This window comes from Aulonocara stuartgranti (genome assembly GCF_965226115.1).
Source record: "Aulonocara stuartgranti genome assembly, chromosome: 7".
Taxonomy (NCBI): domain Eukaryota; kingdom Metazoa; phylum Chordata; class Actinopteri; order Cichliformes; family Cichlidae; genus Aulonocara; species Aulonocara stuartgranti.
The window spans coordinates 24086994-24100848 of NC_138945.1; the positions used below are offsets into that span (position 1 = coordinate 24086994).

At 41.1% G+C, this 13855-nt stretch overlaps 1 protein-coding gene across 2 annotated transcripts in view; it reads right to left on the reverse strand.

Moving 5' to 3' along the window:
- uhrf2 (ubiquitin like with PHD and ring finger domains 2) overlaps positions 1-10774 on the reverse strand; it is a 45729-nt gene extending 34955 nt beyond the window's left edge. Inside the window, exons 1-2 of one of the 2 annotated variants that reach the window (XM_082541005.1) lie at positions 10374-10774; positions 2644-3027 (exon numbers count right to left, since the gene is read on the reverse strand). In XM_082541005.1, coding sequence (XP_082397131.1) covers positions 2644-3027; positions 10374-10526 — 537 coding nt within the window. In that variant the 5' untranslated portion in view covers positions 10527-10774. The remainder of the gene's footprint in view (positions 1-2643; positions 3028-10373) is intronic. The other variant, XM_082541004.1, reaches the window with a different exon arrangement.
- Between the last annotated feature and the right edge of the window lie 3081 nt (positions 10775-13855).

Genomic DNA, 13855 nt, shown 5'->3' on the forward strand with positions numbered 1-13855 from the left:
CTTTTTTAGAACACTACTGGAGTTGATTAATTATATTTTTAGGCTATTTATCTCCAATTTTATTTGACTGGTGGCCTTTCAGTCAAATAAAATTTATTTTATCTAGGAAAAAATGAAGCAATTCCCATGTCTCCTTTTCATTACGCTACGTAACTATTAATTGTAAGCAGTAAGGTTGGACGATATGTACAAATTTTCCAACCAACAATCGTCAGTTCAATAACCAACGATAGGTGATATATTCGCGCATGTGCAGACTTTTTGATTTGCGCGTTTAGAACACAGAAGAAGTCCAAACATGGACAAGCTAATTGCCAAATTGCACACTGGAGGAGAAGGCGCAGATAACGGACTGTTACCTCAGCGAGGAAGTCGAAGACGATCCACTGGCTTGGTGGAAAATGCATGAAATACGTTTCCCATTGATATCACACATGACACGGAAATATCTGTGTATACCAGCCACAAGCACTGTCTTCAACACTGCTGGTAATATTGTTAACCGCTGCTAAAACCTGATAAAGTAAACATGCTTGTTTTCCTGTCAAAGAATTTATAAGTTTTGTTTGGAGGGAATATTTTACCTTCTTTTCTTGTTTATTTCAGTATTAATATAGCTACTTTTTAGATTATTCATGTATTTATTTATTTATTTGAGATGCGTCAAATCGCACAAAAGACTTAACTTTACGTCTGAGGGGTTTTTTTGTTCACTGGAAGAGACATTTTGATTTTTAACTTATATGTTGTTTGGTCAAGTATGTAAGACAGATAAACACTGGAACAGCCTGTAAACACGGTTATAGTGGAAAAAAGAAGCCATTTTCTCTTTGTTTCTCTCCCCACCAATCTGTTTTTCTATTTAAATAAAATGCTTTTCTTTTTTCTGAACATGGGCTACTGCCGTGCTTTCTTTTTCTTATGAGTTTGAGTAAACGAATCGCTGCTGCATTTGGGTGCACTCTGAGGTGTGCATCTGCTCGCAGCTGAAGGAGGGTGCCATTAAAACATTATTTCTGTTGAATGCTTCTGTTAGCTTCAACCGACATCATTAGCAAACTTACCCATGGATAAATAAATAAATAAACCGCGCTTGTAAAAACGATCGATATTCAATATATTCGTCCAATCGCCCAACCTTAGTTTGCAGTTTAATGTGCAGCTGTCACGTTAGAAATAAACAGCACTCATGAGTTCCATGAGTGGAAAAATGAATATATTAATATATTTATTTCACCACTATGTAAGCTTGTAATGATCAAATAAACAATTTTCTGCAGTATTAGGCCTACCATCATGCCTCAGTTACAGCACCAATCTTGCATTTTACTGTCATATTTTTTATATTCTTCATAGATCTCTATCACCTATTCCTCTGATGACATCTGTGATTGGACTAGGCAGTGCTTAGTTGATCCAAATACACTGAAAAAAATGGGAGCTTGAAGCAGAAAGCCTGGTTTAACAAAGAAAGTTGATAACTATCATTGTGATACCCATTAAACTGGGGTTTTAGGGTCTGTCAAGCCAGCTAACACAAAGAAAACCTGACTATGTTGAATTGAAAAAACTCTGGTCTAGTAATTACTTGATATCTTAATCTGGAAATGTCACATATTAAACCTTAAAATTGCACAACAGTCCAAGAAGACAAAAGATTTGAAATTTTCCATATTGAATGAGTTTAAACATGCAAACCACTTATACCTGTGTGTCACGTTCGTGCTAATTTTGTTTATTTTTAATGCTTTTGTGCAGAAATATTTCACAAGTATTCATTAATTTATTCTACTCGTGTTTATTTGTCAACACCATGTCTGTGCTGAATGCTTAGAGACTGTGAATGCACGTGGCCTTAAAATCCAGTCAAGTCAGTAGCACAATTTGCAGCTCATCTACTTGATTATTGATTTTCCTGCATGCTGGACGGGACTGTACGCATCAAACTGAGTCCAGTCCCACAGATATAATTCTCAGCCAGACTCATCCATACCCAGTATGGGCTTTGACTTTCTATTTATAATTTTTAAGCTGGTTAGTGACCCAGTTGTATAAACCTGTTTCTTATGTGTGGTTGCTATCCTGACAAGGTAAGCGACGTGAAGCTTATACCCAAAGCAATTAGGGTATCAGACCTACAAACACTTGAAGAGCGAGGAAAAAACTAAGTGTCAACACACCAGAATATGGTTACATATGAGAAAGTTTAGGGTAATTTGTGGCTGGAATATTATATCTAAGCAGATGTGCTAATACATAAGACAATAGGGAATGTAAAAGATGACTGGTAAGAAAAAAGGAGTGCTTAAATCAAATGTTTCTACCCATTTTTCTTCAGGTTACTTTCATCAGGCAGGCTTAATTACATGACTGCAACCGGCCAACATTTAATGCTCAAAATGACACTGACGTCATCATTGCCATGCAATCTGACGTTTTCAGCAGCAGTGAAAGAGCAGAGACACATTTAGTCTCTAATTTGATTTGACAACCACATAAACAGGAGAACCTGCCCAAGTGTCTCTGGCAGTGAGTTAGCTTATAGGGCACTAAACTCTCTGTAAGCTGGCCTAGAGCCAGAACAGCCACTCAAATACAAAACCATGCAAACATTTCCAAAATATTTACATCCGTCATCCTCACCTTGTACATGCCAATTCCTGGATCGACTAGTGTGTTCCTGCTGGACGTGGGTGACTGAGTGTCCTGCGCAGGGCTGCAGGACTTGAACCCATTTTTGGTTGCGTTACTGGTAATGCTGGCGTCTGGCTTGGTTTCATTAACAGTGCTGGTACTGAAGCTGCTGTCATTGTCTATACTGGTGGTTTCCATAGCAGCGGGGGAGACGAGAGCCGAGGAGTTGTGGCTTTCACACTTAGAATCGGGGGGAGAAATGGAACTACATCCAACACCCGAGGAGTCCTTGGTGGCAGGGCTGTCTGGATGGTCGGTCTGTGAGCGAATCAGCAGCTGAACAATGTCATTGAGACCCACGTTGTAGTCAAACAGTGTCTGGCCATCCTCCATCTAAATGAATACAAATGAAAATCTCACTCTTTAACATTAACAGGCAAAGATGTACAGACGCAGAAAACCACTGCTGTATACAACACTGCAATCAATCATTTTCACTGCCTATAAATAAACACAAGCTATTAAAATGTTGCTAAGACAATAATACATTTGAAATAATAATAGTTTACCAACATATTTTAACTTTTATAAATAGGATTATTCCAACCACTACTAAACTGTGCATTAGCAATACTGTAGCTCATTTTAAATCCATAACAAACCATCACTTTTTTACTTTTGTTCTACATTTCTTTCTAAATGGACATCTGTGTAAAATGAAATAACCACCGCTGCACTGCAGAGTGCCCTCAGACAAATACAAGAGGCTGCTTGTCAAGGACAAACAACACCAGAATACAACACTGAGCACAGTGAGTAGAACACACACTGTTACGGCACTCGAGAGAGGAAATTAAAACACACGCGGCACTTCCGATACGTTCACGTGCTTTTAAATTCAAAAAGCACGCGGTGCTCAAAGACGCAGCAACAACATTTACTCTCTGTTCTTAAATTGGGCAATTTTCTGCTACTGATTGAATGCAATTAGCTACACGTACAAGTTAAGTGTTTCACTGATTGTTCTGAGCGTAGAGGAAAAGGAAAAAAAAAACAAACATTTGTAACAATTAGCACCTATCGCTGCTGACGATGACAATGGGATATGTGCTGAAATGCGGGCGCCGCTCTCTAGCATCCGCAGCGGTTTTTCTCAAGAAAAAATAAATAAGAGATCTGGGTGCATGAATTAAAGTGATAGCAGATGTAGCTGGGGGGAAAGAAATGACTGGGTTGCCATGACAACCGAAAGAGAGCACCCCCTACCCCACCCCACCCCGATGACTCTGAATCATATATAAAATCACTGTCAACCAACCTACAACTAGCGCCACCACCATCATCATCATCATCACCAGCATGGCCCTAACAGGCAATGTGGCATATGAGCTTCAGCAAATGTTTTTCCCTCCCCTCTGGGAGGGGGGACAAGTAACAAAAAAACACAAGTAACAAAAAAAAACACATGAGGGCCCATTACAAATCCAAATACACTCTTCTACCACATACGATCTACTGTTAAGCGTACAGTGCAGCCACTGCCTTAGGAGTGAAGCTTATGGTGGACACGCCAACTCATTGCAGACATCAGCTATTCATTTCAGCGCTCAACCCCACAAGCCCATTGTGCCGGGGAGACAAGCATGGCCGCCACTCTCTCTCTCCTTTGCTCTCTCGTTTTCGTTATTTGACAATGAGGTGGAGAACGCTTGGACGTGTAGCAGCCGAGCAGTAGAGGGAGCAATCACAATTTCCCCATCGTGCATGCTTTTTTTTTTTGTGTGGTTTTTTTTTTAATAGTCTCATGAAATTTAGATCAGAGAAGCAGTGGTGCAAATACAGCCATACAGTGGTTGTTATGCTTACCTGTCTATCTTTCTGTGGTAGTCTATATCAGCATTTTCTCTGTCTCCCTGCCTAAGCTCGGTCTTCGATTTAGCCTCAGTAATTGCCTATCGTCCGCTGCCTTGTCTGTCTGTCTGTCCATCTTTTGCGACTTGATACTGCATTAAACCAAGAAAAGTACACAAAACAAACAGAAAAACCTCCCCCCCAAAAATATGCATTAGGACTGCAGGCAGAACCTGCAAAGAGGCAGCCTCACTGCTGAGAAGTGCGGGGCAGAGAGATGGAAAATCACCCAGACAGACAGACAGACAGAGAAGGAGAACAACATACAGCAGAATTGCACTGCACCAAACGCACAAATGATATCTGGGCTGCTTCTACCTGCTTTCCACAGCGGCTTCATTACTATTAGTGTGATCAGCCTCTCGCTGCGAGATGTTACAGTCCTGACTTCAGTCATACTCACATGAATAATCCCCAAAACAAAGAACAAGCAACTAACCCAGCAAATGTTGGGGGTGAAAGAAAAAGGGCTTTATACATTCAAGGAGGACGAGATGTATTTGACAGCATGCCGTTAACGTTGACTAAGGACATGACATTTTATTCCCCACAATAACCGCGGCAGTATTTAAAAACACTTGCTTCTGATATCTTCATTGTGTGACTCACTGAAATGTCATTTACTGTTCCAGGGGGAGACTGACTTTAGTCACGACCGCACATCACGGCAAAGCTTTAGATTAACCCGAAACATTTGACTTGAAGATTTCTCAAAAGGCTCGAAGAGTCGAAAATAATAAATATCCTTGGCATGGCGATGTTGCACGAGAGTGTGTGTGTACGTGCGCGCGCCCTCGCCTGTGAGTGTATCACAATGTCGAATGGAATAAAATTAACAGCTACGAACGAACAAGGCTAAATTCTCTGCTGAATTTCGACAGCCCTTTAAAAGACTAATGGCTTATCATACCAAAGAAAACACAAAGTATAATGTCAGAAAGAAAGAAAAAATCAAACCGAGATAAGACAAAGACCTGTAGCTGCTGTAAAAACATGCTGAACATCTACACTCTTCACATTACTCTTGAGATATTAAACCACAATCCCTTTTCTGTTTCAGACCTCCCATTGTGAAACTAATCTGTTTATATTGTTTTGAATATACACCCAATAATACCTATAAAAGAGCAAAAACCGGGGTGTGTGTGGGGGTGGTGGTGGAGAGTGATTTGGTAACTCCATCGTTCGCTTTTCTACCAGCGTACTGTCACACAGTATCACAATGTATGACTTTAAAGGCTTTTAATACACGAATCACTCTGCCATTAAAGTAACTAGGCAACCTGCTTAGTGTAACGATGAAAAGGTGGAATCAAATAAACAGACCAAGAAAGCAACGCAGCGCATTTAATACCAGCACCAGAAGGTCTGAAGTGACGGTGAGAATGAGGCAGAAAATAGCCTCCTTGCTCGGGCAGACCACCCTGCTCCGGCACAATTTCTTCTTTTTCTTCACCCACGCCCCATGATGGCAAGGAGTTGAGCAAAATAGGTCAAATTACCAAAAACAATGACACGGGGTGTGTCTGCTTCCCTGCAACATAAAGGCTTCCATCTTGGCTCTTTTATATTCTTCAACCCGCCCACAGTCATCCAATCTATTTACCAAAAATCCCCTGCTCGCCAGCACAAATTACCTAGAAAGGTGACAAAGGTTACTTCCACTTGCAGCTCTTTTCATAACCTGGTGACTGCTCGCACGGCGGGTTTTAACGAGAAGTGTGCGGGCAAGGTAACAGATGTCACACTGTGCTGTTTTGCATCGTTTATATAAAGCAGGTCAATTACTTAATCATTAAATTATAAAGAGGACCAGTCCTCTTTGGCCACATTCATTCAAATTAAACAAGTTTGCATAAACATGAAAATCTCTTTGCTTGTTGCTCCTTTGATTACAATTCAAAAGTTGTTGGGGTTTTTTGCCTTTTCTGTGTTTTCAAACATTTTTAAAACAATCTTTTGTGGTTATCAGAAAGCATCTGTGCATAGTTAAGAGTTTAATGGCCTTTAAATTAGTCTACATATTCAAATAACGTATTACTCTATTTGAAAGTAACAGAGCTTGCATTGCAGCGTTAAACAGGTAGGCTTTTTTTAGTGCCATGAGGTGGAGATGTAGAGCTGTGAAAACATGAAAGCCTATGGTTGTAGTTTAATGGCTCCCTTTGTATTTGCCCTTTGTCCAGTCTATCAGTTGGAGAAGGGTGTGACTGTGTGCACTCAAGGCTGCAGAAAACTCAGCTTCCCTTGAAATTTTCTATGAAATCTACAACTTAATAATAACAAAAGAAAACCCATCAAGTGAGCAGGCAAAACATCAATCCATGTGTAATCAAAGAGTAACCATATCTAGGTCACGGCGAGCGCCTGTGTGAATGGGAGCAAGCCAATAACCATAGCCCGACAACAGGGCAAGAGCAACAGTGGAAGACATCCCGACTCTTTGCGCATAAAACATGTTGCTGCTTTGGTATTAAATTTAAAAAAAAAATAAAACAAGCTTCATACTTAAATCAAATAAGTGCAATGCAAGCTGAGCTTGAAACCACTTGAGGAAAAAGTCAAACCTCTAAGTAAATGTGAAGCCTGCTGCAAAATGAGTGTAGGCGCTGAGCAGAAAGGCCGCACGGCCAGTGGAAGGTGTGTGTGAGCCTGCTCGCGAATGTGACTGACTAGAGACGTTCAAAGTGAAACAGAGACACTAGGACCGCTCAGCGAAAATGCAAACAAACAAAGAAACATCAAAACACCGTGGCAAAGTTGCACAGCTTCTGGCTTGAGACCCTTCCGACTCAAGGGCAAGCTTGAGTCTGAACTGGTGAGGCAGCGTGAGCACTGAGCTGGAGGGAAAAACAAGACGCCATTTTGAAAAGAGAATTAGACCGAGTTGCTCTGCTACAAGTCTAAATCCTAACACAGAGCGCAGGCACCACTGTGCGTGTAAGGGCACTAGCCAGTGCATGTTGCGTGTCACTGGCTCATTCCATGCATTACTTAACACATGGAAATCCCCCAATCAACGCTCTCCACTTATTTTCCAGTGAAATAAAGGAAGCATAGCATCAGATTTAATACACAGGCCTAGCTTTTGCAGCCACAGCTACGACAGTACATAACAACTGCAATGTAACAGCTCATTAATTGTTCATCGAGCAAATAGCACTACTATACTTTATCTACTACCCCTGATTAAATCACAAACAGTTTAAAGAGGAGCAGTTTGCTTTGTGCTTGGTAGCTATTATGGATTTTATAAAGAAAAAAGGTGCTAAGAGCACTGAAATTAGTTTACTAGCCAGAGAGGCGCAGAGGTGTAAAAGCAACTACTCAACCATCGCTTTCCATCACAACAGTTTGTTCTTCTTTGATCTGCCGTAATGAGTGCGCAACGGCGAGCTAGGCTATAAAAATCTGCCTACAGTTCTCGAAGTTTCCTTTCACTCTGTCGTGCAGTATATGCGGCAACAAAAAAAAGACACAATAAAATCAACCCATTGTGACACGCATGAGTCAGAATCGAGCGCCTGTTATCATTTAATTAGACAAAGAAGAAGAAAGTTAGGCCCGCTTGAAACTACAGAGGACCATTTTGCAGAGGAATGCCTCGGCCTATAATACAGCCTGACACATGTGAAGAAGGAAGCAAAAACGAATGTAAACAAAGTGAGATCAACATATCATGTAGGCTGCCTGCTTCCTCGGGGCTTTTTCGGCTGGCTGACTCACACTGTGTTAATATCAGCTTTGTAATGTTATGCTAAAACTCAGTATAAATCAAGGCACCAGTGTCCTGCCAGCAGCAAGCATCCTCTGCTTATTACTGATAGTTACAGCCAGTGATCTTTCACGCATTACACACCTTCAGATATCGCAGGTCACGCTGTTATATTTGGATTCTTTCATGTCTTATGCACATATATTTGAAGCAAGACAGAATAATTAAGACCCTGAACTCAAACGTGCAGGACTTGAAACGCAGGTGATAGTCATAGATTTTCCTAATGCTTTTTGCATAGACTCCTTCAACAGCTACAAAAAGTCTGCATGCATGCGTGTGTGGTAGATCGTAAAATGCGCCAGCATGCATTAAAATAAAGAAATAAGCACAGGCTGTGAGGCTGTGAGGCTGCTAGCTGCATGCGACCGTCCGCCATGACACACACAAATGTGCACGCCTGTCTCATGGAAGCGGATTACAGCTTTCACGATCGTCTTCATGGAAAGCTAGTGATGATGATGATGATGAGCTTTTTTTTTCATTAATATGAAAGATAGATAAATTGTGCACTAAAATCTTGCAAGCCGAAGCCAATTACCACATATTCTTGCCATATTCTAGCCTGAAAACCAATCAGATATTGTCTTAATCTCAAATTAGTCTTGAGCTCTTTATTTTTGTAACACTTCCCCTTGAACACTGCTGCTATCAGGTGTGACATACTACATTACCATGCTTCCACTTATATCTCAAAAAATGTTACATTTTGCCTTTTTTTATGAAAGCAATATAAAAAGCCAAAGTGGTCTATGCGGGCAGATTAAATTACATACAATGTAAATGTTAGATTGTTTACATAATACTTGTAATAGTATTTAAAAGCACACACTAAAAGGTTAAAGTCATATTTATTTACCTGAGAATATTTAAGAATACACATTAATGCTTTTCTTTAACATTTGACATATCATGCGCTACAGAAAACAGTTACTATCATTCATTTAGCAAAGTCTTAATGTAATAAATAAGTAATGGTGCAATTATAATAAAAGATAACATTTTAGTAGCTTAGGTATAAACTCTTGTTCTAGAGCCTGGACTGCTGAAGTAATAAGGGGCACATAAAAGAGACTTTGTTTAATATGAACTCCAACACAGATTTCTATATATACCATATTAACTGTGCATTTATAATATAAGTATTAGACTTTTATAGCGGCTAAATAAATACTGGATCAATGCCTTGCAAAGCAGAATCATATGGCATTGAGGACAGGCTCAGAGTCTGGACCCCAGTTCTGTGTCTAATGCAAAACATGCCTGTATTCCGTGTGAATCTGGATGTTACAGAGCGCAGTGTGTGCACAACAGTGTCAGGCAAGGCAGACAGGGCAGGCAGGCAGGCATGTTTACAGTAGACAGCCCTCACTGTCCTCACTGTACAGTGAGAGTACCGTGGTGACGCCACATTGTAAACACTACACTTGCTTTTAGATGTCAGGGCACGTGTTGTACTTCCTTAAAACCCACCACGAGCGCAAACACAACACAGGATCAATAAAAGCTTGAAAAAACGACTCACCCAAGTTAGAAATACAGTGCAGATATACGTGAGCGTGTTTTCAGGATACTTAAATGTACAAAAAAGAAAGAAAGAAGAAAAAAACTGTTAATGGGGTGCACATCTGTGAGGGATGTGGGCTGTTTTGTTTGCACAGCACTACTTTCGTTCTACATGTGGATACAGAGCGCGAGCTTCCCTATTCTCTCGCGCGGCAATGTAAACAAACATGTCTACTGTGGTGGGACATTTGTTGCATGCAGCTCTCCACAGCACCAACCTAAACAATGTGGGGAGGGGGGGACAAAAATGGGGAGGTACACGCATCCGTGCCGTCCCAGAGGACTGCTGCACACGGTGTACCCCCGGTTCTCTTGCGCAAGAACTATTGGCGAATTCCTATCAAAACAGGAAGCTCGCAAGGGTCCGAAACGGCTACAACACTCAGAGGAGGACCGCTCACTCTCCAACGAGCAACCCGTAACCCTCTCGCCAAGCGTCAAAAAACTGACTGTTGCGTGACGGGGTGAAACAAAAACACGGCTTTACCTGTTTCCCTCGGTAGAAGAGGCGCTGCTGTTGCGGGCTTACATTGAAGATGTCTTGTATTTTCAGGCGTAAGGACTCAATTTTTGTCAATCTAGAAAGATCATCAACGGTTCGTGTCTCCTTCCCGTCTATAGTACGAACCTGGATCCACATCGTTGCGCCGCCGTCTTACGCCTCAGATAAACAAGTTACAACGGTAATTCGGGGCAACAAATTGTTTTCCCCCGCCCCAGGGTTAAAGATTTTTTTTTAAATGGTCAGTGTTTTTTAGGGCTTCATTGCGTTTTCCTCTGCAGAGGTAACGTCTGACTGGCTCGCGCAGGAGGTGCCTCACATGAGGTCGCGGCGCCAAGCAAATCTCGCGAAGTAACGTTAAGCACAGTGTGCAGTTTTAAAGGCACAGCTCCCCCTTTTAGTCTAAAAATAATGGGGGGACCATTTGAATTTGACTTCTTATTGTGTACTTACGAGGTCAAGTTGGCTGTCTTACAATAATACTGCGGGGTTTGCGTGAAAGGCTTAAATACGTAATAACGCAGCAGGGACTTAGGAGTGACATAAAAGGCCCTTTGCAGTATAACACAAGTACAGACCACCGAACAAGCTTATGGTATGTTTAGCAACAACACGTGGGGGCTATATGTTACTATGTGTGACGTATGCTCCTCGGCCTAAACCAGGGTCCTATAAAGAAGTCTACAGCGCTGAAGACTTCAATGAGCCATACTGCAAAGAGTTCTTCAGGCTGTCTAGAGGTCTTTCTTGAGGCCACTCGGTGCTTTTTCCACTCATTTTCAGTCCACTCCTTGTACCTGACCATTTTCATAGGGATGTGTTTGTAGGTTGTTTTGACTTTTTTTTTTTTTAATTCAGTTTAGTTTTTATTCAAAAGGTTTTGTTTTAGTTAGTTTCATAGTTTGTTTTCATCTTTTTCTTTTTTGGTGTATGGAGGGCATATATCAGAGAAAAGATTTGGGCAAATCAGTGCAGATATTACCATAAAAACACTGAACTTTTTGAAAACAGTTTACTCAAAGATTTTTAGACAGCCAAAGTCTCAAGAAGTATGCTCATCAATACCACATCGGGCAGGCTGTAATAGAATTTTAGCATATTACCTCTCTATTTTTTTTAATTTAACTATAATGACCCAGTAAACCACTTAACACCAATCTAAAAATTAAAAACTTAGCCTAATTTTGTTTTCTTTTTCTTTCTTTTTTAGCAGTCACAACTGATGTCCAACATATTTATATTTCCAAGTGGACCATTATAGCTTTTGCTATACTGGTCCATTTGATAGTCATATTTTATTAGATTTTTATTAGATTGGGTGAAGGAGATGGCATCAAGTGTTGATTTGGAACGACTTACTCATATTGTCAGAGCAAAGGGAGTATATTTGAAGAAATATGGTTACCTTTAATTGAGTTTCTGAGACATTATGAAGGGAATTAACTTAGAAAATGATACTTGGTGCTGAGTTGTTTTGTATTTTTTTTGTATTTATTATTTGCTCTTGTTTTGTTTGTTTTACCCATGCTTGATTTGGTTTAATTTTTTTTTTTTTTTTATCTATATTTGTTTATTTTGGGGACTATGTTGTTTAATGTAAATCTTATGTTAACTGTACGATTATCGTTTGCTTGTTCTGTAATATAAAGCTTAATAAATATATTGTTTGTTTGTTTTTATTTTGAGTTTTTACAATCAGACCAGACAAGACCGGGGGACAGAAAAGAAAAAGAAGAAGAAAGAGAAGTGGGGGGGAGAAAGTTAACAGAGGAAAGGGAGAGAAAATAGAGAAGAAGAGGGATAGAGAGAGAAAAAACACTGAAAATCTGCTTCACCACCTGCTGAAAAAAACAAGCAAAAACACAGTTTGGAAACCACAGCAACAACCAACATATGCATTGCTAACAGTAAATAAGAAATATTAAATTTTATTGAGCAGCATACAATATTGTGTGCGCACCTGCGTGTGTCTGCAGGACCACTGCAGGGGCAAACGCCTAGAAAAAAGGTGAGGAGAGCCCTGGAACGGGGGTCACTCAGCAGCCGGTGATGAGCCCACAGGTTCCATCAGCAGCTGGCTAAGCCAGAGCAGACCCAGGCCCAGAGACCTGAAGCCCAGACCCCAACCAGACGGCCAGTTCCTCTTCCCAGCCCCCTGCCCCAGACGGCAAACAGAGAAGTGGGTGTGAGAAGACTCCATGCCTCACTCCGCTCATGTGTGGTCTTGATGGGTGCTGTTCTTGAGTGCATTTAAAAGAGAGGCACGGTCCCAACAACCCTCTCTTGATTTCAGCTGGTGACAGCTCGGCCCCTCCCAGGAACCCTCAATGTCTATGTGCGATTTAAAATTGAGAAGTGGGCACCGGCACCAGAGGTGAGGCTGAATAAACAGACCGTCCTCTGGATGCCGTTCAGTGTGCCGACCACCAAGGCCCTATATATACTGAGCCTAGTTTAAGGGCTGAACCAGTGTTGTGTCTACACATAACAGACAACTTACCAAAGAACCCTTTTTAAATTTTTAGGCACTTTGTTACTAGGAGACTATCACAAAAACACACCATTTGTTTGTACTTTTTTAGTAAGTATTAACAAATACTAAAGACAGCACAGCTTGACAGACATAAATTTATATTTTTGCACCAACAAGGGGTTTGCCAGAGTGCTATTAGCTGAAAATTTGACATATCTCAGCATGGTGTGCAGGACAAAAGAAGATGTAGCAGGTGTGAGAAACTATCTAAAGCGGGTAAGCAGTATATGAAAGTCATGTCCATAAAAACGGGAAAAAATCCAGCAAAGACCTGACACAGGACCTGAGAGATACATTCAATTCCCAAAAGTATTCACTCATCCAAATCATTGAGTTCAGGTGTTCCAATCACTTCCACGGTCACGGGTGTATATAATGAAGCACGTAGGCATGCAGACTGCTTCTACTGTTTCTTGTGAAAGAATGGGTCGCTCTCAAGAGCTCAGTGAATTCCAGCATGGCACTGTGATAGGACGCCACCTGTGCAACAAGTCCAGTCATGAAATTTCCTCTATCTGAATATTTCACAGACAACTGTTAGTGGTAATGTAACAAAGCGGAAGCAATTGGGAACTACAGCAACTGAGTCATGACGTGGTAGGCCATGAAAAATCACAGAGCGGGGTCAGTGCATGTTGAGGCATATAGTGCACAGAGGTCAACAACTTTCTGCAGAGTCAGAGCTCCAAACTTCACATGGCCTTCAGATTGGCTCAAGAACAGTGTGTTCTTTTTGTTCAGTATGTTCTGGGGTGACAAATCCTGGTTCTTCATCTGGCATGCCGATGGAAAAGTCTGGGTTTGGCAGTTGCCAGGAGAGCGGTACTTGTCTCTCTGCATTGTGCCAAAACAATGCCGACAGAACAGTTTGAAGATGGCCTCTTCGTGTTGCACACAAAGCAAGGTCCATAAAGACAGAGATGAGCGAGTTCTG